This window comes from Hyla sarda, chromosome 2 (genome assembly GCF_029499605.1).
Source record: "Hyla sarda isolate aHylSar1 chromosome 2, aHylSar1.hap1, whole genome shotgun sequence".
Taxonomy (NCBI): domain Eukaryota; kingdom Metazoa; phylum Chordata; class Amphibia; order Anura; family Hylidae; genus Hyla; species Hyla sarda.
Window position 1 is genome coordinate 2,971,180 of NC_079190.1, and position 27,429 is coordinate 2,998,608.

At 45.6% G+C, this 27,429-nt stretch overlaps 1 protein-coding gene across 1 annotated transcript in view; it reads right to left on the minus strand.

Annotated features, from left to right (window-relative positions):
• The window catches only part of LOC130355400 (uncharacterized), a 61,669-nt gene that overhangs the window by 13,317 nt on the left and 20,923 nt on the right, over nt 1-27,429 (minus strand). The window contains exons 6-9 of the mRNA XM_056555479.1: nt 26,605-27,304; nt 24,408-24,440; nt 22,675-22,887; nt 14,858-14,992 (exon numbers count right to left, since the gene is read on the minus strand). Coding sequence (XP_056411454.1) covers nt 14,858-14,992; nt 22,675-22,887; nt 24,408-24,440; nt 26,605-27,304 — 1,081 coding nt within the window. The remainder of the gene's footprint in view (nt 1-14,857; nt 14,993-22,674; nt 22,888-24,407; nt 24,441-26,604; nt 27,305-27,429) is intronic.

The window sequence follows — 27,429 nt, forward strand, 5'->3', positions numbered from 1 at the left end:
CACACCTCACCATACCGGTATGTATAAAGAGGAGACACCTTACCATACCGGCATGTATAAAGAGGAGCACACCTTACCATACCGGGATGTATAAAGAGGAGACACCTTACCATACCGGCATGTATAAAGAGGAGACACCTTACCATACCGGCATGTATAAAGAGGAGCACACCTTACCATACCGGCATGTATAAAGAGGAGCACACCTTACCATACCGGCATGTATAAAGAGGAGACACCTTACCATACCGGCATGTATAAAGAGGAGCACACCTTACCATACCAGCATGTATAAAGAGGAGACACCTTACCATACCGGCATGTATAAAGAAGAGCCACCTTACCATACCGGCATGTATAAAGAGGAGACACCTTACCATACCGGCATGTATAAAGAGGAGCACACCTTACCATACCGGCATGTATAAAGAGGAGCACACCTTACCATACCGGCATGTATAAAGAGGAGACACCTTACCATACCGGCATGTATAAAGAGGAGCACACCTTACCATACCGGCATGTATAAAGAGGAGCACACCTTACCATACCGGCATGTATAAAGAGGAGACACCTTACCATACCGGCATGTATAAAGAGGAGCACACCTTACCATACCGGCATGTATAAAGAGGAGACACCTTACCATACCGGCATGTATAAAGAGGAGACACCTTACCATACCGGCATGTATAAAGAGGAGCACACCTTACCATACCGGCATGTATAAAGAGGAGACACCTTACCATACCGGCATGTATAAAGAGGAGACACCTTATCATACCGGCATGTATAAAGAGGAGACACCTTACCATACCGGCATGTATAAAGAGGAGCACACCTTACCATACCGGCATGTATAAAGAGGAGATACCTTACCATACCGGCATGTATAAAGAGGAGACACCTTACCATACCGGGATGTATAAAGAGGAGACACCTTATCATACCGGCATGTATAAAGAGGAGACACCTTACCATACCGGCATGTATAAAGAGGAGACACCTTACCATACCGGCATGTATAAAGAGGAGCACACCTTACCATACCGGCATGTATAAAGAGGAGCACACCTTACCATACCGGCATGTATAAAGAGGAGACACCTTACCATACCGGCATGTATAAAGAGGAGCACACCTTACCATACCGGCATGTATAAAGAGGAGACACCTTACCATACCGGCATGTATAAAGAGGAGACACCTTACCATACCGGCATGTATAAAGAGGAGCACACCTTACCATACCGGCATGTATAAAGAGGAGACACCTTACCATACCGGCATGTATAAAGAGGAGACACCTTATCATACCGGCATGTATAAAGAGGAGACACCTTACCATACCGGCATGTATAAAGAGGAGACACCTTACCATACCGGCATGTATAAAGAGGAGACACCTTACCATACCAGCATGTATAAAGAGGAGACACCTCACCATACCGGCATGTATAAAGAGGAGACACCTCACCATACCGGCATGTATAAAGAGGAGACACCTCACCATACCGGCATGTATAAAGAGGAGACACCTCACCATACCGGCATGTATAAAGAGGAGCACACCTTACCATACCGGCATGTATAAAGAGGAGACACCTTACCATACCGGCATGTATAAAGAGGAGCACACCTTACCATACCAGCATGTATAAAGAGGAGACACCTTACCATACCGGCATGTATAAAGAGGAGCACACCTTACCATACCGGGATGTATAAAGAGAAGACACCTTACCATACCGGCATGTATAAAGAGGAGACACCTTACCATACCGGCATGTATAAAGAGGAGACACCTTACCATACCGGCATGTATAAAGAGGAGACACCTTACCATACCGGCATGTGTAAAGAGGAGACACCTTACCATACCGGCATGTATAAAGAGGAGACACCTTACCATACCGGCATGTATAAAGAGGAGACACCTTACCATACCGGCATGTGTAAAGAGGAGACACCTTACCATACCGGCATGTATAAAGAGGAGACACCTTACCATACCGGCATGTATAACGAGGAGACACCTTACCATACCGGCATGTATAAAGAGGAGACACCTTACCATACCGACATGTATAAAGAGGAGCACACCTTACCATACCGGCATGTATAAAGAGGAGCACACCTTACCATACCGGCATGTATAAAGAGGAGACACTTTACCATACCAGCATGTATAAAGAGGAGCACACCTTACCATACCGGCATGTATAAAGAGGAGACACCTTACCATACCGGCATGTATAAAGAGGAGCACACTTTACCATACCAGCATGTATAAAGAGGAGACACCTTACCATACCGGCATGTATAAAGAGGAGACACCTTACCATACCGGCATGTATAAAGAGGAGACACCTTACCATACCAGCATGTATAAAGAGGAGACACCTCACCATACCGGCATGTATAAAGAGGAGACACCTCACCATACCGGCATGTATAAAGAGGAGACACCTCACCATACCGGCATGTATAAAGAGGAGACACCTCACCATACCGGCATGTATAAAGAGGAGCACACCTTACCATACCGGCATGTATAAAGAGGAGACACCTTACCATACCGGCATGTATAAAGAGGAGACACCTTACCATACCGGCATGTATAAAGAGGAGACACCTTACCATACCGGCATGTATAAAGAGAAGACACCTTACCATACCGGCATGTATAAAGAGGAGACACCTTACCATACCGGCATGTATAAAGAGGAGACACCTTATAATACTGGCATGTATAAAGAGGAGACACCTTACCATACCGGGATGTATAAAGAGGAGACACCTCACCATACCGGCATGTATAAAGAGGAGACACCTTACCATATCGGCATGTATAAAGAGGAGACACCTTACCATACCGGCATGTATAAAGAGGAGCACACCTTACCATACCAGCATGTATAAAGAGGAGCACACCTTACCATACCGGCATGTATGAAGAGGAGCACACCTTACCATACCGGCATGTATAAAGAGGAGACACCTTACCATACCGGCATGTATAAAGAGGAGCACACCTTACCATACCGGCATGTATAAAGAGGAGCACACCTTACCATACCGGCATGTATGAAGAGGAGCACACGTTACCATACCGGCATGTATAAAGAGGAGCACACCTTACCATACCGGCATGTATAAAGAGGAGCACACCTTACCATACCGGCATGTATAAAGAGGAGCACACCTCACCATACCGGCATGTATAAAGAGAAGACACCTTACCATACCGGCATGTATAAAGAGGAGCACACCTTACCATACCGGCATGTATAAAGAGGAGACACCTTATCATACCGGCATGTATAAAGAGGAGCACACCCTACCATACTGGCATGTATAAAGAGGAGACACCTTACCATACCGGCATGTATAAAGAGGAGCACACCCTACCATACCGGCATGTATAAAGAGGAGCACACCTTATCATACCGGCATGTATAAAGAGGAGCACACCTTACCATACCGGCATGTATAAAGAGGAGACACCTTACCATACCGGCATGTATAAAGAGGAGACACCTTATCATACCGGCATGTATAAAGAGGAGACACCTTACCATACCGGCATGTATAAAGAGGAGACACCTTACCATACGGGCATGTATAAAGAGGATCACACCTCACCATACCGGCATGTATAAAGAGGAGCACACCTCACCATACCGGCATGTATAAAGAGGAGCACACCTTACCATACCGGGATGTATAAAGAGGAGACACCTCACCATACCGGCATGTATAAAGAAGAGCCACCTTACCATACCGGCATGTATAAAGAGGAGACACCTTACCATACCGGCATGTATAAAGAGGAGCACACCTTACCATACCGGCATGTATAAAGAGGAGCACACCTTACCATACCGGCATGTATAAAGAGGAGACACCTTACCATACCGGCATGTATAAAGAGGAGCACACCTTACCATACCGGCATGTATAAAGAGGAGACACCTTACCATACCGGCATGTATAAAGAGGAGACACCTTACCATACCGGCATGTATAAAGAGGAGCACACCTCACCATACCGGCATGTATAAAGAGGAGCACACCTCACCATACCGGCATGTATAAAGAGGAGACACCTCACCATACCGGCATGTATAAAGAGGAGACACCTTACCATACCGGCATGTATAAAGAGGAGCACACCTTACCATACCGGCATGTATAAAGAGGAGACACCTTACCATACCGGCATGTATAAAGAGGAGACACCTCACCATACCGGCATGTATAAAGAGGAGCACACCTTACCATACCGGCATGTATAAAGAGGAGCACACCATACCATACCGGCATGTATAAAGAGTAGACACCTTACCATACCGGCATGTATAAAGAGGAGACACCTTACCATACCGGCATGTATAAAGAGGAGCACACCTCACCATACCGGCATGTATAAAGAGGAGACACCTTACCATACCGGCATGTATAAAGAGGAGCACACCTCACCATACCGGCATGTATAAAGAGGAGACACCTTACCATACCAGCATGTATAAAGAGGAGACACCTTATCATACGAGCATGTATAAAGAGGAGCACACCTTACCATACCAGCATGTATAAAGAGGAGACACCTCATCATTCCGGCATGTATAAAGAGGAGACACCTTACCATACCAGCATGTATAAAGAGGAGACACCTCACCATACCGGCATGTATAAAGAGGAGACACCTTACCATACCGGGATGTATAAAGAGGAACACACCTTACCATACCGGCATTTATAAAGAGGAGACACCTTACCATACCGGCATGTATAAAGAGGAGCACACCTCACCATACCGGCATTTATAAAGAGGAGACACCTTACCATACCAGCATGTATAAAGAGGAGACACCTTATCATACGAGCATGTATAAAGAGGAGCACACCTTACCATACCAGCATGTATAAAGAGGAGACACCTCATCATTCCGGCATGTATAAAGAGGAGCACACCATACCATACCGGCATGTATAAAGAGGAACACACCTTACCATACCGGCATGTATAAAGAGGAGACACCTCACCATACCGGCATGTATAAAGAGGAGACACCTTACCATACCGGCATGTATAAAGAGGAGACACCTCACCATACCAGCATGTATAAAGAGGAGCACACCTTACCATACCGGCATGTATAAAGAGGAGACACCTTACCATACCGGCATGTATAAAGAGGAGACACCTTACCATACCGGCATGTATAAAGAGGAGCACACCTTACCATACCGGCATGTATAAAGAGGAGCACACCATACCATACCGGCATGTATAAAGAGTAGACACCTTACCATACCGGCATGTATAAAGAGGAGCACACCTTACCATACCGGCATGTATAAAGAGGAGACACCTTACCATACCGGCATGTATAAAGAGGAGCACACCTTACCATACCGGCATGTATAAAGAGGAGCACACCTTACCATACCGGCATGTATAACGAGGAGACACCTTACCATACCGGCATGTATAAAGAGGAGACACCTTACCATACCGGCATGTATAAAGAGGAGCACACCATACCATACCGGCATGTATAAAGAGTAGACACCTTACCATACCGGCATGTATAAAGAGGAGACACCTTACCATACCGGCATGTATAAAGAGGAGCACACCTCACCATACCGGCATGTATAAAGAGGAGACACCTTACCATACCGGCATGTATAAAGAGGAGCACACCTCACCATACCGGCATGTATAAAGAGGAGACACCTTACCATACCAGCATGTATAAAGAGGAGACACCTTATCATACGAGCATGTATAAAGAGGAGCACACCTTACCATACCAGCATGTATAAAGAGGAGACACCTCATCATTCCGGCATGTATAAAGAGGAGCACAACATACCATACCGGCATGTATAAAGAGGAACACACCTTACCATACCGGCATGTATAAAGAGGAGACACCTCACCATACCGGCATGTATAAAGAGGAGACACCTTACCATACCGGCATGTATAAAGAGGAGACACCTTACCATACCGGCATGTATAAAGAGGAGACACCTTACCATACCAGCATGTATAAAGAGGAGACACCTCACCATACCGGCATGTATAAAGAGGAGACACCTCACCATACCGGCATGTATAAAGAGGAGACACCTCACCATACCGGCATGTATAAAGAGGAGACACCTCACCATACCGGCATGTATAAAGAGGAGCACACCTTACCATACCGGCATGTATAAAGAGGAGACACCTTACCATACCGGCATGTATAAAGAGGAGACACCTTACCATACCGGCATGTATAAAGAGGAGCACACCTTACCATACCGGGATGTATAAAGAGAAGACACCTTACCATACCGGCATGTATAAAGAGGAGACACCTTACCATACCGGCATGTATAAAGAGGAGACACCTTACCATACCGGCATGTATAAAGAGGAGACACCTTACCATACCGGCATGTGTAAAGAGGAGACACCTTACCATACCGGCATGTATAAAGAGGAGACACCTTACCATACCGGCATGTATAACGAGGAGACACCTTACCATACCGGCATGTATAAAGAGGAGACACCTTACCATACCGACATGTATAAAGAGGAGCACACCTTACCATACCGGCATGTATAAAGAGGAGACACTTTACCATACCAGCATGTATAAAGAGGAGCACACCTTACCATACCGGCATGTATAAAGAGGAGACACCTTACCATACCGGCATGTATAAAGAGGAGCACACTTTACCATACCAGCATGTATAAAGAGGAGACACCTTACCATACCGGCATGTATAAAGAGGAGACACCTTACCATACCGGCATGTATAAAGAGGAGACACCTTACCATACCGGGATGTATAAAGAGGAACACACCTTACCATACCGGCATGTATAAAGAGGAGCACACCTTACCATACCGGCATGTATAAAGAGGAGACACCTTACCATACCGGCATGTATAAAGAGGAGACACCTTACCATACCGGCATGTATAAAGAGGAGACACCTTACCATACCGGCATGTATAAAGAGAAGACACCTTACCATACCGGCATGTATAAAGAGGAGACACCTTACCATACCGGCATGTATAAAGAGGAGACACCTTATAATACTGGCATGTATAAAGAGGAGACACCTTACCATACCGGGATGTATAAAGAGGAGACACCTCACCATACCGGCATGTATAAAGAGGAGACACCTTACCATATCGGCATGTATAAAGAGGAGACACCTTACCATACCGGCATGTATAAAGAGGAGACACCTTACCATACTGGCATGTATAAAGAGGAGACACCTTACCATACCGGCATGTATAAAGAGGAGACACCTTACCAAAGCGGCATGTATAAAGAGGAGACACCTTACCATACTGGCATGTATAAAGAGGAGACACCTTACCATACCGGGATGTATAAAGAGGAGACACCTCACCATACCGGCATGTATAAAGAGGAGACACCTTACCATACCGGCATGTATAAAGAGGAGCACACCTTACCATACCGGCATGTATAAAGAGGAGACACCTTACCATACCGGCATGTATAAAGAAGAGCCACCTTACCATACCGGCATGTATAAAGAGGAGACACCTTACCATACCGGCATGTATAAAGAGGAGCACACCTTACCATACCGGCATGTATAAAGAGGAGCACACCTTATCATACCGGCATGTATAAAGAGGAGCACACCCTACCATACTGGCATGTATAAAGAGGAGACACCTTACCATACCGGCATGTATAAAGAGGAGCACACCCTACCATACCGGCATGTATAAAGAGGAGCACACCTTATCATACCGGCATGTATAAAGAGGAGCACACCTTACCATACCGGCATGTATAAAGAGGAGACACCTTACCATACCGGCATGTATAAAGAGGAGACACCTTATCATACCGGCATGTATAAAGAGGAGACACCTTACCATACCGGCATGTATAAAGAGGAGACACCTTACCATACGGGCATGTATAAAGAGGATCACACCTCACCATACCGGCATGTATAAAGAGGAGCACACCTCACCATACCGGCATGTATAAAGAGGAGCACACCTTACCATACCGGGATGTATAAAGAGGAGACACCTCACCATACCGGCATGTATAAAGAAGAGCCACCTTACCATACCGGCATGTATAAAGAGGAGACACCTTACCATACCGGCATGTATAAAGAGGAGCACACCTTACCATACCGGCATGTATAAAGAGGAGCACACCTTACCATACCGGCATGTATAAAGAGGAGACACCTTACCATACCGGCATGTATAAAGAGGAGCACACCTTACCATACCGGCATGTATAAAGAGGAGACACCTTACCATACCGGCATGTATAAAGAGGAGACACCTTACCATACCGGCATGTATAAAGAGGAGCACACCTCACCATACCGGCATGTATAAAGAGGAGCACACCTCACCATACCGGCATGTATAAAGAGGAGACACCTCACCATACCGGCATGTATAAAGAGGAGACACCTTACCATACCGGCATGTATAAAGAGGAGCACACCTTACCATACCGGCATGTATAAAGAGGAGACACCTTACCATACCGGCATGTATAAAGAGGAGACACCTCACCATACCGGCATGTATAAAGAGGAGCACACCATACCATACCGGCATGTATAAAGAGTAGACACCTTACCATACCGGCATGTATAAAGAGGAGACACCTTACCATACCGGCATGTATAAAGAGGAGCACACCTCACCATACCGGCATGTATAAAGAGGAGACACCTTACCATACCGGCATGTATAAAGAGGAGCACACCTCACCATACCGGCATGTATAAAGAGGAGACACCTTACCATACCAGCATGTATAAAGAGGAGACACCTTATCATACGAGCATGTATAAAGAGGAGCACACCTTACCATACCAGCATGTATAAAGAGGAGACACCTCATCATTCCGGCATGTATAAAGAGGAGCACAACATACCATACCGGCATGTATAAAGAGGAGACACCTCACCATACCGGCATGTATAAAGAGGAGACACCTTACCATACCGGCATGTATAAAGAGGAGACACCTTACCATACCGGCATGTATAAAGAGGAGACACCTTACCATACCAGCATGTATAAAGAGGAGACACCTCACCATACCGGCATGTATAAAGAGGAGACACCTTACCATACCGGGATGTATAAAGAGGAACACACCTTACCATACCGGCATTTATAAAGAGGAGACACCTTACCATACCGGCATGTATAAAGAGGAGCACACCTCACCATACCGGCATTTATAAAGAGGAGACACCTTACCATACCAGCATGTATAAAGAGGAGACACCTTATCATACGAGCATGTATAAAGAGGAGCACACCTTACCATACCAGCATGTATAAAGAGGAGACACCTCATCATTCCGGCATGTATAAAGAGGAGCACACCATACCATACCGGCATGTATAAAGAGGAACACACCTTACCATACCGGCATGTATAAAGAGGAGACACCTCACCATACCGGCATGTATAAAGAGGAGACACCTTACCATACCGGCATGTATAAAGAGGAGACACCTTACCATACCGGCATGTATAAAGAGGAGACACCTTACCATACCGGCATGTATAAAGAGGAGACACCTCACCATACCGGCATGTATAAAGAGGAGCACACTTTACCATACCAGCATGTATAAAGAGGAGACACCTTACCATACCGGCATGTATAAAGAGGAGACACCTTACCATACCGGCATGTATAAAGAGAAGACACCTTACCATACCGGCATGTATAAAGAGGAGACACCTTACCATACCGGCATGTATAAAGAGGAGACACCTTATAATACTGGCATGTATAAAGAGGAGACACCTTACCATACCGGGATGTATAAAGAGGAGACACCTCACCATACCGGCATGTATAAAGAGGAGACACCTTACCATATCGGCATGTATAAAGAGGAGACACCTTACCATACCGGCATGTATAAAGAGGAGACACCTTACCATACTGGCATGTATAAAGAGGAGACACCTTACCATACCGGCATGTATAAAGAGGAGACACCTTACCATACCGGCATGTATAAAGAGGAGACACCTTACCATACTGGCATGTATAAAGAGGAGACACCTTACCATACCGGGATGTATAAAGAGGAGACACCTCACCATACCGGCATGTATAAAGAGGAGCACACCTTACCATACCGGCATGTATAAAGAGGAGCACACCTTACCATACCAGCATGTATAAAGAGGAGACACCTTACCATACCGGCATGTATAAAGAAGAGCCACCTTACCATACCGGCATGTATAAAGAGGAGACACCTTACCATACCGGCATGTATAAAGAGGAGCACACCTTACCATACCGGCATGTATAAAGAGGAGCACACCTTACCATACCGGCATGTATAAAGAGGAGACACCTTACCATACCGGCATGTATAAAGAGGAGCACACCTTACCATACCGGCATGTATAAAGAGGAGCACACCTTACCATACCGGCATGTATAAAGAGGAGACACCTTACCATACCGGCATGTATAAAGAGGAGCACACCTTACCATACCGGCATGTATAAAGAGGAGACACCTTACCATACCGGCATGTATAAAGAGGAGACACCTTACCATACCGGCATGTATAAAGAGGAGCACACCTTACCATACCGGCATGTATAAAGAGGAGACACCTTACCATACCGGCATGTATAAAGAGGAGACACCTTATCATACCGGCATGTATAAAGAGGAGACACCTTACCATACCGGCATGTATAAAGAGGAGCACACCTTACCATATCGGCATGTATAAAGAGGAGATACCTTACCATACCGGCATGTATAAAGAGGAGACACCTTACCATACCGGGATGTATAAAGAGGAGACACCTTATCATACCGGCATGTATAAAGAGGAGCACACCTTACCATACCGGCATGTATAAAGAGGAGACACCTTACCATACCGGCATGTATAAAGAGGAACACACCTCACCATACCGGTATGTATAAAGAGGAGACACCTTACCATACCGGCATGTATAAAGAGGAGCACACCTTACCATACCGGGATGTATAAAGAGGAGACACCTTACCATACCGGCATGTATAAAGAGGCGACACCTTACCATACCGGCTTGTATAAAAAGGAGCACACCTTACCATACCGGCATGTATAAAGAGGAGCACACCTTACCATACCGGCATGTATAAAGAGGAGACACCTTACCATACCGGCATGTATAAAGAGGAGCACACCTTACCATACCGGCATGTATAAAGAGGAGCACACCTTACCATACCGGCATGTATAAAGAGAAGCACACCTCACCATACCGGCATGTATAAAGAGGAGACACCTTAACACACCGGCATGTATAAAGAGGAGCACACCTTACCATACCAGCATGTATAAAGAGGAGCACACCTTACCATACCGGCATGTATGAAGAGGAGCACACCTTACCATACCGGCATGTATAAAGAGGAGACACCTTACCATACCGGCATGTATAAAGAGGAGCACACCTTACCATACCGGCATGTATAAAGAGGAGCACACCTTACCATACCGGCATGTATGAAGAGGAGCACACGTTACCATACCGGCATGTATAAAGAGGAGCACACCTTACCATACCGGCATGTATAAAGAGGAGCACACCTCACCATACCGGCATGTATAAAGAGAAGACACCTTACCATACCGGCATGTATAAAGAGGAGCACACCTTACCATACCGGCATGTATAAAGAGGAGACACCTTATCATACCGGCATGTATAAAGAGGAGCACACCCTACCATACTGGCATGTATAAAGAGGAGACACCTTACCATACCGGCATGTATAAAGAGGAGCACACCCTACCATACCGGCATGTATAAAGAGGAGCACACCTTATCATACCGGCATGTATAAAGAGGAGCACACCTTACCATACCGGCATGTATAAAGAGGAGACACCTTACCATACCGGCATGTATAAAGAGGAGACACCTTATCATACCGGCATGTATAAAGAGGAGACACCTTACCATACCGGCATGTATAAAGAGGAGACACCTTACCATACGGGCATGTATAAAGAGGATCACACCTCACCATACCGGCATGTATAAAGAGGAGCACACCTCACCATACCGGCATGTATAAAGAGGAGCACACCTTACCATACCGGGATGTATAAAGAGGAGACACCTCACCATACCGGCATGTATAAAGAAGAGCCACCTTACCATACCGGCATGTATAAAGAGGAGACACCTTACCATACCGGCATGTATAAAGAGGAGCACACCTTACCATACCGGCATGTATAAAGAGGAGCACACCTTACCATACCGGCATGTATAAAGAGGAGACACCTTACCATACCGGCATGTATAAAGAGGAGCACACCTTACCATACCGGCATGTATAAAGAGGAGACACCTTACCATACCGGCATGTATAAAGAGGAGACACCTTACCATACCGGCATGTATAAAGAGGAGCACACCTCACCATACCGGCATGTATAAAGAGGAGCACACCTCACCATACCGGCATGTATAAAGAGGAGACACCTCACCATACCGGCATGTATAAAGAGGAGACACCTTACCATACCGGCATGTATAAAGAGGAGCACACCTTACCATACCGGCATGTATAAAGAGGAGACACCTTACCATACCGGCATGTATAAAGAGGAGACACCTCACCATACCGGCATGTATAAAGAGGAGCACACCTTACCATACCGGCATGTATAAAGAGGAGCACACCATACCATACCGGCATGTATAAAGAGTAGACACCTTACCATACCGGCATGTATAAAGAGGAGACACCTTACCATACCGGCATGTATAAAGAGGAGCACACCTCACCATACCGGCATGTATAAAGAGGAGACACCTTACCATACCGGCATGTATAAAGAGGAGCACACCTCACCATACCGGCATGTATAAAGAGGAGACACCTTACCATACCAGCATGTATAAAGAGGAGACACCTTATCATACGAGCATGTATAAAGAGGAGCACACCTTACCATACCAGCATGTATAAAGAGGAGACACCTCATCATTCCGGCATGTATAAAGAGGAGCACAACATACCATACCGGCATGTATAAAGAGGAGACACCTCACCATACCGGCATGTATAAAGAGGAGACACCTTACCATACCGGCATGTATAAAGAGGAGACACCTTACCATACCGGCATGTATAAAGAGGAGACACCTTACCATACCAGCATGTATAAAGAGGAGACACCTCACCATACCGGCATGTATAAAGAGGAGACACCTTACCATACCGGGATGTATAAAGAGGAACACACCTTACCATACCGGCATTTATAAAGAGGAGACACCTTACCATACCGGCATGTATAAAGAGGAGCACACCTCACCATACCGGCATTTATAAAGAGGAGACACCTTACCATACCAGCATGTATAAAGAGGAGACACCTTATCATACGAGCATGTATAAAGAGGAGCACACCTTACCATACCAGCATGTATAAAGAGGAGACACCTCATCATTCCGGCATGTATAAAGAGGAGCACACCATACCATACCGGCATGTATAAAGAGGAACACACCTTACCATACCGGCATGTATAAAGAGGAGACACCTCACCATACCGGCATGTATAAAGAGGAGACACCTTACCATACCGGCATGTATAAAGAGGAGACACCTTACCATACCGGCATGTATAAAGAGGAGACACCTTACCATACCGGCATGTATAAAGAGGAGACACCTCACCATACCGGCATGTATAAAGAGGAGCACACTTTACCATACCAGCATGTATAAAGAGGAGACACCTTACCATACCGGCATGTATAAAGAGGAGACACCTTACCATACCGGCATGTATAAAGAGGAGACACCTTACCATACCGGCATGTATAAAGAGGAGACACCTTACCATACCGGCATGTATAAAGAGGAGACACCTTACCATACCGGGATGTATAAAGAGGAACACACCTTACCATACCGGCATGTATAAAGAGGAGCACACCTTACCATACCGGCATGTATAAAGAGGAGACACCTTACCATACCGGCATGTATAAAGAGGAGACACCTTACCATACCGGCATGTATAAAGAGGAGACACCTTACCATACCGGCATGTATAAAGAGAAGACACCTTACCATACCGGCATGTATAAAGAGGAGACACCTTACCATACCGGCATGTATAAAGAGGAGACACCTTACCATACCGGCATGTATAAAGAGGAGCACACCTCACCATACCGGCATGTATAAAGAGGAGACACCTTACCATACCGGCATGTATAAAGAGGAACACACCTCACCATACCGGTATGTATAAAGAGGAGACACCTTACCATACCGGGATGTATAAAGAGGAGACACCTCACCATACCGGCATGTATAAAGAGGAGCACACCTTACCATACCGGCATGTATAAAGAGGAGACACCTTACCATACTGGCATGTATAAAGAGGAGACACCTTACCATACCGGGATGTATAAAGAGGAGACACCTCACCATACCGGCTTGTATAAAGAGGAGACACCTTACCATACCGGCATGTATAAAGAGGAGCACACCTTACCATACCGGCATGTATAAAGAGGAGACACCTTACCATACCGGCATGTATAAAGAGGAGCACACCTTACCATACCGGCATGTATAAAGAGGAGCACACCTTACCATACCGGCATGTATAAAGAGGAGCACACCTTACCATACCGGCATGTATAAAGAGGAGCACACCTTACCATACCGGCAGCTGTGCAGAAAGATTAAACAGTCCCAGAGACTGATCCGGACCCCATAGTGTTACCTTCCTGTTCTTTAAGCTTTTCCTTTATCTTGTCAAACTCCATTCTATAAATAGTCAGGACCTTCATTATTTTCCCCTCATTATTCACCTGCGAGTGAAGATCCTTCATCTTAGACAAAGTCGAATCTGTAAAATCTGAGAACACAAAATAATGATGAAATAATCAATATACCACATCTATCTATCTATCTATCTATCTTATATCTATCTCATATCTATCTTATATCTATCTCATATCTATCTATCTTATATCTATCTCATATCTATCTATCTATCTATCTAAGATGCAGAAAATGTAGCAGCACACCCAGTAGTAAAGTGCAAAAATAGGGATTTATTGACCCATATCAAATGCGACGTTTCGACGGCATCCCGCCATCTTTTTCAAGCATGATACACAGGTTACAACATCCACATTATATCAGGTGTGTAATTAACAAACAATCAAGTATAAAAAGTGTTATAAAAAGTGATCAAACATACAATCATAAGGATAGAGTGTATACAGAATATAAAACATATGAGTGACAAACCAATACAATCATGACATAAATATATATTAAATACAAAATATATAAAATAAGTGTATATCGATATCCCTAGGCCAAAGTCCACAGGTGTGCCAAATCGGCAGTGAATTAAAAACAATTAAAAACATGAATTCTACCTTGAGACAGATCCACATACTCCTGAATGCCCATAGACGCCATAACGGCGTTGTTCACTTCCGCATCGGTATCCAGCAGTCATGTGATCATCACCTGATCACACACGTCACATGGGCTTCACCGGCTTCAACCAGCCGGTTCGGCGCATGCGCACATACTGTTGTATATCGTGCAGAGTAGTTTATCTATGGTCTACGATGTGTTTTCACATCAGCGAGACATCGCATTAATTATCAATTTTTTATTTTTTATTTTTTCATCATTATTATTTATATTTTCATATTTCTACATTACCATTATCATTACCGTATTATTTTCTACACTCACGAACACTGGGTTATAAAATATTCCCATAATTTTTATTTATTTTTTCACATTTATTTATTTTTTCACATTGTTTTACACTTCCTATGGGTGGATGCGTTTTCGACACATTCTACCGGTTATTCGGGGTGACGTGTCGGAAACCCACCCACATTTGTTCACTAATTAAACTAACATAATAAATTGTTTTTTCAATAATTCCTTCATTATTTCTTACTAATCTACATAGTTATGTCTCTGTACACATTGTGTTGCGGTTTACATGCGTTTTCCGCAGTGTTGGGGAGGACGCAGAAGCTCATAGCAATGTGTGCATGGACATCGGCGAGAGTCTTATGTATGGTATTTAGATTATTAATTCTCGAAATCATCACCTCTAGAACCTTTACTACTGTATATTAATACTCTGCACGATATACAACAGTATGTGCGCATGCGCCGAACCGGCTGGTTGAAGCCGGTGAAGCCCATGTGACGTGTGTGATCAGGTGATGATCACATGACTGCTGGATACCGATGCGGAAGTGAACAACGCCGTTATGGCGTCTATGGGCATTCAGGAGTATGTGGATCTGTCTCAAGGTAGAATTCATGTTTTTAATTGTTTTTAATTCACTGCCGATTTGGCGCACCTGTGGACTTTGGCCTAGGGATATCGATATACACTTATTTTATATATTTTGTATTTAATATATATTTATGTCATGATTGTATTGGTTTGTCACTCATATGTTTTATATTCTGTATACACTCTATCCTTATGATTGTATGTTTGATCACTTTTTATAACACTTTTTATACTTAATTGTTTGTTAATTATACACCTGATATAATGTGGATGTTGTAACCTGTGTATCATGCTTGAAAAAGATGGCGGGATGCCGTCGAAACGTCGCATTTGATATGGGTCAATAAATCCCTATTTTTGCACTTTACTACTGGGTGTGCTGCTACATTTTCTGCATCTTGGATTATTCGAGCCGTCTGCGATTGGGACTGCTATCCTTGCCTGCACCCCAAGACTTCTAGAATACGTGGTTGTGCTGCCTACCCTCTACATTGATATCTATCTATCTATCTCATATCTATCTATCTATCTATCTATCTCATATCTATCTATCTCATATTTGTGGTCGTGGCTCGAAGAGCCGTGAATGAATAACCTAAGGAGAAAACATGATTAGGATGACTTACCGACCTAACCTTGAATTCCTATGGAACCTGGAACATAAGAAGAAGTAAGGAAACAGCGGTTGAAGTGTGCCCAAAGTACCGCGACCGTGGGTACGCCTATAGAGGGCAAAAGTCAGAAATAGGGTGCAACTTGATTTTATTTAGTTTACAGAGCCAGTATCTTAAATGCATTTGCCATTTCCATTGAAGGGTCGGGCACATAACGGTCAAAGCAAGCAGAACTCCAACAACCCAGCTTCTTGATCATGTGAGCTGGAACGTTGTGTCTAGAAGCAGCCGAGGCCGTGCCAATTCTGAATGAGTGCCCTGTGATGCCTGCAGAGTCTTTACCCAACATGGTGATGAGTGACCGGACATGTTTGATGAACTGTGATGACGTTAAAGCCTGGCCACCAAGAGGTAGAAGAGGACCGTCCACCACTCGCCCCAACAACATGGCCAGTAAGGCCGATAGGGCAGCTACCGGGCACCAACGATGTGACGTGTGAAAGTAGCGGACAGACACTCCCCACCTGCAGGTTTTGGTGGCCAGCAGAGAGAGGGTGAAACCTGAGCCACTAGGCGACAGCTGGCCCGGGGTCAGGCCCAGTGATCTGTGCCCGAGACGCGGGAACTCACCGGGCCTGAGAAAGCCATAGAAAGCAAGGTGAATGGCCGCTTTGATGACCGTACTTAGGTGGTAACCGAAAGGCTGAGTGTCTAGCAGGGTGCACATGGCCCTGAAGAGGTCCCCGGTGACCGGTGCGCAGGAAGGTGACCTGTGAAGTGAAGAAAGTGACACACCTCTGAGAGCAGCCTTGATGGGACGTGCGGAAAGCAGTGACGGTGCATTTGGGTGCAACAAGGACCTGTGGTGCTGAAGACCCGTGAGGTGCAGCTTGATGGTATTGTGGGACAAGTGTAAGGAGGAGTGGCAAAAACCAATGAACGCTAGGGAAGAATGCACCGAGATTGTGGCAGGCAGACCTAAGTTGTTCATGAAGGTAGTGAAAGACGCCAGAGCAGAATCATAAGCCCGAATCGTGCTGGGTGCTAAGGAACCTCGGTTTAAAGCGAAAGCCACTGCTGAGTAGGTGGCTAGGCCGTCAGTTGCTGGAGCGGGTGGACCGTTCGATCTGCTCCTGGTAGTACCTGAAAGAACAGCCTCAGGTTAGCTCGGGACAATGCGTCAGCTGCAACATTTAACCTGCCCTCAATATGTTTGACTAAGAAGTGGAAGTTGTGCTCGAGTGCTAGAAACACGAACTTCCTGACGAAGCGCATGATGTGGGGGGACTTAGAGCACCCTTTGTTTAGTATATTGACCGTGGCCGTGTTGTCACATATGAAGCGAACAGTCGTGTTACTCCAAGACCGTCCCCACACTGCAGCGGCCGCTACAATGGGATATATCTCGAACAGTGCAGAGGTTTCTTTGAAACCGGGAATGTTGCCGATCTCTGGAGGCCAAGGACCTGCCAGCCACTGATTCTTGTGTATAGCTGCGAACCCGAGTGCAGAAGCATCGGACAGCACAATGGAGGACAGTTCTGATGCTCCAGGAGTAAAGAAAGACACCCCATTTGTCTAAAAACTGGTCCCACATAAGTAGATCTGCCATGGCTTCATTGTCAAGGTGAATAGTCTGCCTCTGGCCAGAGACTGAGGGGAGAAGGTCCAGGAGCCTGGAAATGAATGCTCTCCCCTGAGGGATAATCCTCATGGCGAAAGCCATCATTCCCAGGAGGCTTTGAAGCTCGACCCTGGAGACCGTACGACACCTGGAGAGGCTGTGTAGTCGCTCCCGGATTCTGGCCAGTTTGTCCTGTAGTAGTCTCGCTTGCATGTTCCCGTTATCCAGGATGATACCCAAGAAGACAAGCTGGGTGGAGGGACCCTCTGTTTTGTGTGAAGCGACAGGGATGCCAATCTCTTTGAACAAAGCCAGCAGTGAGGAAAGGTTACTTGGAGTATGTTTGGGGTGTTCAAGCAGCAATAAATCGTCCAAGTAATGTATGGTGTGTTGGCAGTTGGTGACGTTTTGGAGTGCCAAGTGAAGGGCTGTGGCCAACTGATCGAAAAGCCACGGGCTACTCTTTGCGCCAAAAGTGAGTTTGGTGGTGAAGTAATATTTGTTTAGCCATTTAATGCCATGCCACTGCCAGAGGTCTGGCCTAATAGGGAGTAATTTAAAAGCATCGGTTATGTCTGCTTTTGACAACCAGGTGTTCCTCCCTAACTGCAGGATGATTTGTATGGCCTGGTCAATGGATGAATACTTCATTGAGAATTCCTCTGACAGAATTAAAGCATTGATGCTGGGTATGACAGACGAATAAGGAGTGGAGAGATCGTATATTAACCTCTTTTTATTATTGAACTTTCCGGTAGCGAGCCCCAGCGGGCAGACTCTCCAAGTGCAGAAAGGAGGCGTGTCAAAAGGACCGATCATGAATCCTTTTTCCAGCTCTGACATGATCAGACTGGACACCGCCTCTGTGTCAGCAAGGGCTGACACCAAATTGTGACATTCATAAGTACACTGTGGGAGGGCGACCAAGCCTGTGTGGAATCCGTCACAGAACCCAGCCACCAACCAACTGACCCAGTTGGGATCAGGGTGACAGGCGAGGACCCCGGCCAGGACCTGCACCTGGACCACGCCTAGTCACGCCTGAGAGCCCTTCTGGGAGCAGATTGAGCTGGGGTGAGCTCTGTAACAGGTGAGACATATGTATAGGAGTCTGCAGTTGCTGTATTGACAGGAGGAGAGATTGAAGTTGTTGCAGGCCTGCCCAGCCTGTCTAGAGCGCCTGTGTTCCTCTGAGGAGCAGAGGCGTGGGAGCTGGGGCCCCTGCTGGAGCTAGACTCCCCTGGGTCGCTGCTCCTAGGACACCAGTTGGCTGAGTGGGAGGTGAGTCCGCACACAGCGCAGGACGGAGCTTTCATGCCTGCGAAGTGATCGCAATAGAGCTCTGTATCAACAACCCCCCCAGTTAGTTATATAGTTAAATTCTGCGTAAGCTGCCGCTGCTTTGGCCGAGAAGGATTTGTGGTAATCATAAAACGTAGTGCCCCCATATTTATGAGCCATCTGGATAACTCTGTGCAGATACAGGTCTAACTCGACCCTACGGCTAGGGCTGACCGAGCAGATGACGTCCCTAAAGAGGCCGAATGCAAGGACGAATTCGGTGACGTTCAAGGACCTGTTGAGCCTGGCGTCCTTGCTTTGAATGTCACCGCCAGCTCACCACAGGCGACAGTCTTGGTGTCCTTGATGTCTGTCGTAGCGATTAGGAGGGAGGCAAGGTTGACATCCTTGCCCTCTAGGATCTCTTTTTTAATGGGCACCGAGATGAGATGCGCTGGGGTGATGTTGGGTGGGAGTTGTGGCGTACCTGTAGGCGTAGCCTGTGAGGTAGAAGCCGTGGGAGCTGCCGTAGTGGGAGTAGATTTGCTACTCTTGGAGGTGTCCATAAGGTCCAGTCTGGCCTGGAAGCCAGCGACTGACGCTAGGACGTCTGCCATCATAGTATGAAGCTGGGACAGCGAGGCGCTTGACGCCTGAGCCTGGACAGCTTCCTGACTGCCCCTGGGGGCTTGGTCGGCAGTGAGCAGGTTATACAGTTCGCCCTTCCTGGCAGCGGCTGGTGCCGGTGGGGAAAAGAAAAATGACTGATGAATTTGCAAATAACTTAACTTCACCTAGCTACTAGACACAGGAACTGACCTGCTGCTGTCCTGAGCTGTAGGGACAACGCGACAGCCTTGGCGGCACGACCTAATACAGCTGTGAATATTATATGAGACAATTAGCGTGGTGTACTGAGTAACAACTAGAGGGTGTGGGTGGCGAAGAGAGTAATTACTGTAGTGACTATGTGTATGCCGTTTGCGCTGAAGAAGAGTCAGAAACGGCACACGCAGAGGACCCCGCTGAAGACGTGTCAGACAAAAGGTGATCCTCCACCTAGTTTAATGACATGTTGCGCTGAATGAGTCAGGTACAACATGAGTGCCATGCCCCGACTGAAGCAGAGTCAGATCGAGAGCCGAGTGGCAGGTGTGTGTGAGGACGCGCGTGGCTGTGACGGAATGTCAGTAGCAGCGTCATGCATGACATCGGGGAGTATACCCGTGGATGTCAGAAACGTGGATCACGGAACGTGAGTTTGTGGGTTTGCACGTGTGTATGTGTATATAATATGTATTTTCCCCCCCCCCTCCTTTTTTTTTTTGTCTTTTTTTTTTTGTACCTCGAGCTGCAAGCTGAGAGGAAAACGTTTAGAAGGGAACCTAATCACTGACCACCAACTAGACAAACCTGAGGGGGGAAAGAAATCACAGAAATGACATTTTGGAAGCATAGTAGATAGTGCGGTCTCCAGTAGCAACCGTGAAAATGGAAATTACGAGTGGTACAGTGTGAGTACGCAATTCTCTCCCTGCCTTGAGCTGAAGGGAGCCACTGGTGAGGTCTGGTAGCCATGGGTAGCCATATATACATGTATATATCTATTTTTCCCTGGGCCCGGGGCGCATGCCCCGCCCACCGTGACCCCGGAGCCCCGCCCCTCCTGTCTCCCTGCCATGTCTAGGAGATGCCGGGAGACCGGAGAGGGGAAGGAGCGCGAGGCCCGACGGGACGGATACACCGATCGGCGCCCGTGTTGGCCTCCCCTCGGTGAGTGACGCGAGGCGGCGCCGGGGGAGTGACGCCATCCGCTGGCTCCGCGAAACCCCGCCCCCCCCAGCCATGCCGCCGACCGGAGCGAGCGAGCGGCGTGAGGGAACGGAGCAGCGGGACCAGCACGATGACGTCTCCCCGCCCCGGGCCAGCGGCGCCACCAGGCCGAAGGAGAACCAGGTAGGGGCGGAGCCCTGTTGTTGACCGGGGAAACCCGGACTCCCGGGAGCGGCAGCAAAGCCGACGGGAGGGCCCAGGAACGTGGGGGGAGGGCGGCCCTGGCGAGGAGAGCAGTACCCTACCCCAGAACAACGTAGACAGGGAGCAGTGGGGTTGCATAAACAGGACACATAGAGGCCGGGAACCGGTGCTTACCTGAAAAACCTCGTAGAGGACGGGGGATAGGACCGACACAGAAACCACCAACTAACTCTCCAGGAACGTGAGACCTAATACAGCAGCCTACAAGAGAACTACTGCCAATGATACACACGCCCCTACCTGTGGGAGAGGTGTAGTTTTATACCCCACGCCACTCCCACAAATGCAGCCAATTAGGCTTTCAACCTATCTATCTATCTGTCTATCTATCTCATATCTATCTATCTGTCTATCTATCTCATATCTATCTATCTCATATCTATCTATCTGTCTATCTATCTCATATCTATCTATCTATCTATCTATCTATCTATCTCATATCTATCTATCTATTTATCTATCTCATATCTATCTATCTGTCTTATAATCTATTTATCTATCTCATATCTATCTATCTATCTATCTCATATCTATCTATCTATCTCATATCTATTTATCTGTCTTATATCTATTTATCTATCTATCTCATATCTATCTCATATCTATCTATCTCATATCTATCTATCTATCATCTATCTATCTATCTATCTCATATCTATCTATCTCATATCTATCTATCTATCTATCTATCTCATAGATTCCTTTCATAGTTGTGGTCACTTGTTCCATGGATAATGTGGTTATATTTCTAATCTCGGAAACTTTCTCCAGATAAATTCCCATTTCATTTCGGTATTGGTCCCAGTTCAAATGGTTTTGGCTGATGTGATCCTCCAGGACGCTCATCCTCTCCTCCAGTTCTCTCGCAGACATCATGTCCGCGTCTCTTCCTTCTTCCATTGATAGAGCCGCATCTGAATAACAGAAGATGAAATGTATAAAGAGGAGTATCATTTTTTGGGTGTTCCCTGCCGGGCATAAGGGAAATGTTAGCCCTATTCTGTGGGTCAGTGCGATTTACAATGTTACTAAGTTTATAGCGTTTTATTTGTTATGTTTTAAGGTTTTAATAACATTATATTTTCATTATTCAGCATTCTTTTCCACCCAGGGTGACTCCAGCTGTTGCAAAACTACAACTCCCAACATGCCCGGAATTGTAGTTTTGCAACAGCTGGAGGCACCCTGGTTGGGAAACACTAATCTATGTGTACGATGGCTTCTGAATGTCAGAGGAGAGAAGGTTGAGCAAGTGCCCCCCTGCTGAATAAATGTGCTATCATATATGGGGCCAATGGCTGTCCGGGCATGCTGGGAATTGCAGTTTTGTAACAGCTGGCTGGTAAACACTAGTCTATGTGCTTGATGGCCTCTTGACTTTTTGTTGCGTTTAGATGTCAGAGGTAAGAAGGTGAGGCAAGTGCCCCCCTGCACGATGAAGGTGCTATCATGTGTAGGGATGCGCTCCAAAAAACAGACCTATGGCCCCTATATACACATAGATCAGTGGTTCCCCAACCAGGGGGCCTCCAGCTGTTGCGAAACTACAACTCCCAGCCAGCATTTGGCTTTAAGGATGCAGCCTATTTTAATTTATTGCATTTTAATTTTTTCTCTGCAGAACCAATTTTACTTTATCATATATAAAAAAAAATGTAAAAAAATTTGCGCCGTGGTCTCTAGTTTTTAACGCTAACTCTTTTGCATATATGTGTGACTTATTGATGACTTTTTATTCCATTTTTTTCTGGGATTTGATGTGACCAAAAATCAACAACTTTGGTATTTTTTTTACGTTTAGGCCGTTCACCGTACGGGATCATTTACATTGCACACATTATTACCAAATATGTTTGTTTGTTTATCTATTTATTTTTATTTATTTTTATATATTTCTTATTTATTTTTTTATTTTTTCATTTGTTTTTTGTGACATTTTTATTATTTTTAAAAATTTATATTTAAAGGAATTAAAAAAAAAAAATTTTAGTATTTATTTCTAATTTTTTAAGTCCCCATAGAGCACTATATTAATAATAATCAATTGATTGTTATTACTACTCAGTGATATACAATGGCGTAGCAGTGATCAATGATATCGGCAATCTACTTGTACAGCCTGCCAGATGCCTGAGAGCGGCACAGAGGAGGTGAGGAGACCTTCAGCCGTTATCTTCACTCATCGTACCCCCATGATCGGCTGCGGGTGGTCCGATGAGTGTCACTATGCCCCACAACTGCTTTAGATGCCGTAATCAGTATGGATCAAAGCATCAAAAGAGTTAATGGCGGGCAGCAGTGTTTGCTGATGTCCGCCATGACAGGTAAGGTCCCGCCATCTTTTGCGCTCCCTTCATGTTCATCACATAAGTGTGCATGCTGGTGCACAAAGTACATGACATGGGTCCTTTAGGGGTTAAATATATTTCTTTACCTGATCCACAAACAGCATCTTTTCGCTTCTCGGCTGAAAGTAAAAACAAAAATAAAAATAAAAAACGAAAGTAAGAAATGAACCAGAAAATGAACAATTTGTGGTGTCATTATCCCTGCCCATAAGTGTCATGTAATGACTGCGCCCAGGATGCTGGGTGACATGTGAGCAGAGGGCACGGTCATCCATACTTGATAAGGTATTTATAGTGGACGAGCACCAAAGCCAACTATTGGGTTTGTTTTCTTTAGGTGGCTTTTTTTTTAACAGGTTCACAGCTCTTACAGTAAAGAACCTTCCCCTGAGGTGACAATTTCACAGATTCACAGCTCTTAAAGTAAAGAACCATCTTCTGAGGTGACTCTTCCACAGATTCACAGCTCGTACAATAAAGAACCAGGTCACGAGGAGACTATTCTACAGATTTACAACTATTACATTAAATAACCAGGTCCTGAGGTGACTATTCTACAGATTCACAGCTCTTACAGTAAAGAACCATCTTCTGAGGTGACTATTCCACAGATTCGCAGCTCATACAATAAAGAACCAGGTCACGAGGAGACTATTCTACAGATTCACAACTATTACATTAAATAACAAGGTCCTGAGGTGACTATTCCACAGATTCACAGCTCTTACAATAAAGAACCAGACCTAAGGAGACTACTGTAAGAGCTGTGAATCTGTAGTATAAAGAACCAGCTCCTGAGGTGACTATTCCACAGATTCACAGCTCTTACAATAAAGAACCTGGACCTAAGGAGACTATTCTACAGATTTACAGCTCTTACAGAAAAGAACAATCTCCTGAGGTGACTATTCCAAAGATTCACAGCTCTTACAGTAAAGAACCAGCTCCTGAGGTGACTATTCTACAGATTTACAGCTCTTACAGTAAAGAACCAGCTCCTGAGGTGACTATTCTGCAGATTTACAGCTCTTACAGTAAAGAACCAGACCTAAGGAGACTACCCACAGATTCACAGCTCTTACAATAAAGAACCAGCTCCTGAGGTGACTATTCTACAGATTTACAGCTCTTACAGTAAAGAACCAGACCTAAGGAGACTATTCTACAGATTCACAGCTCTTACAATAAAGAACCAGACCTAGAGAGACTATTCTACAGATTCACAGCTCTTACAGTAAAGAACCAGATCTTGAGGTGACTATTTTACATATTTACAGCTCTTACAGTAAAAAAAAAAAACAGACCTAAGGAGACTATTCTACAGATTCACAGCTCTTACAGTAAAGAACCAGCTCCTGATGTCACAAATTCACAGATTCACAGCTCTTACAATAAAGAACCAGGACCTAAGCAGACTATTGTACAGATTCATAGCTCTTACAGTAAAGAACCAGCTCCTGATGTGACTATTCCACAGATTTACAGCTCTTACAATAAAGAACCAGACCTAAGGAGACTATTCTACAGATTCACAGCTCTTACAGTAAAGAACCAGCTCCTGAGGTGACTATTCTACAGATTCACAGCTCTTACAGTAAAGAAACAGCTTATTGGTGACTACTTGATTGATTTACAATATTGTTTATCATAGTATATTTATATTGTTTACCGTTTTGTTTCTGGGCTGATCTTGTTACCAGTAGACCCTACCACAGGTTCAGCAAGGAAGAGCGGGACCCCAAAATCCATCAGCTCAGGGGGGCCCCCGGCTTCAGTCATCTGCTGCTTCCTCTTGATATTGAGCTGTATATGACTATGATTTATCTGATCCCAGAGAGGATTCTTAACCCTGTGTCTTCTCGATCAGCCCCATAACACCAGGGCACCCCAACCTCCACCATGCACCTTACACTACCATCAGGGGCCCTCTCTGGCCCTCCCATAGACAATGAATGGAGCGCGTGACAACCCACCAATCCATTACAGCAGGACGTGTCGGGGACCTATTGTATGTGTAGATTTCAAGAGTTCTAGTAAGGGTCTTGTGGGGCCCTCTTCAGTAATGCATTGGTCCCTGTCCCAATTGTAATACATGGCACCCCACCTGTGTAATCACCTCCACATACTGGACCCATCCATATCTTGGTATTGTTGGGGTCTGAGCTGGGCCCCTCAAAATTCTCCCATTTGTAATATATCTGGTTGACAAATCCTAAGAACATTTCCTGTCTCTGTCCTCTGAGTCTTGGTGGACACCCTCCTCATATTCCCTAGGACACTTACCTTGTAGATAGGCGCAGTTGAAGTAGCTGCAGGTCTCCCCGGTACTTCTGAGGTAATAGACTAAATTCTCTCTCGTGACATATAAGAACTTCTCGGTCGGAGGAATCAGAACTTCTTCTTCGTCTGGAAAAAAGGACAAGTTACCAAGTCTGGCCCCGAAGCACGTGGTTATCCGGAAGAAAGATTGTGTGCCGAAGACTTGGGCCTCTTCGGATTTCAGAGACGATGAGGTGAATCTACCAAACTTGAAGACGGGTCTAACAAGGAAGGAGTGTGGGCTCCCCCTATAGGTGGTGTAGTTTTGGTGACAGTTGGGCTTTAGTATCTGCAGGGCTCTTGTTAGATAGAAGTGAAGGGCTTTGAAGTGGAACTTCTCCATGTAGTCTCTCCGGGAGGCTCCTGCTATGGTGAGGTTCCCATTCAGCTGCCGGTATATGGGATTTTCCTTTGGATAGTGATTGGTGAAGGTCAGAAGAGCGATCCCATACTCGTCCTCGAACCCTTCCGGAAGCTCCAGGTCATCTCTGATATCTTCCCAGCGTTCGGTGGCGTTGATCCAGGCGTCCCTAAACTGCTTGTTTGCCATCTCCTGCTGAAGAACCTTGGGCATGATGTCCTTCTCCATCGTATCGGAGCAGCCGATGTACTGATCATCGAACACGTTGGGATTGTACGTCATTTTATAGGTTTCCCCATGGACCTACGGAGCAAGACAAGATACATCAATCAATGGAGTCTCAGGGAACCTACCTGGAGGCTGCACATCAACAATCTTTAAAGGGGTACTCTGCCCCTAGACATCTTATCCCCTAAGATGTCTTTCAG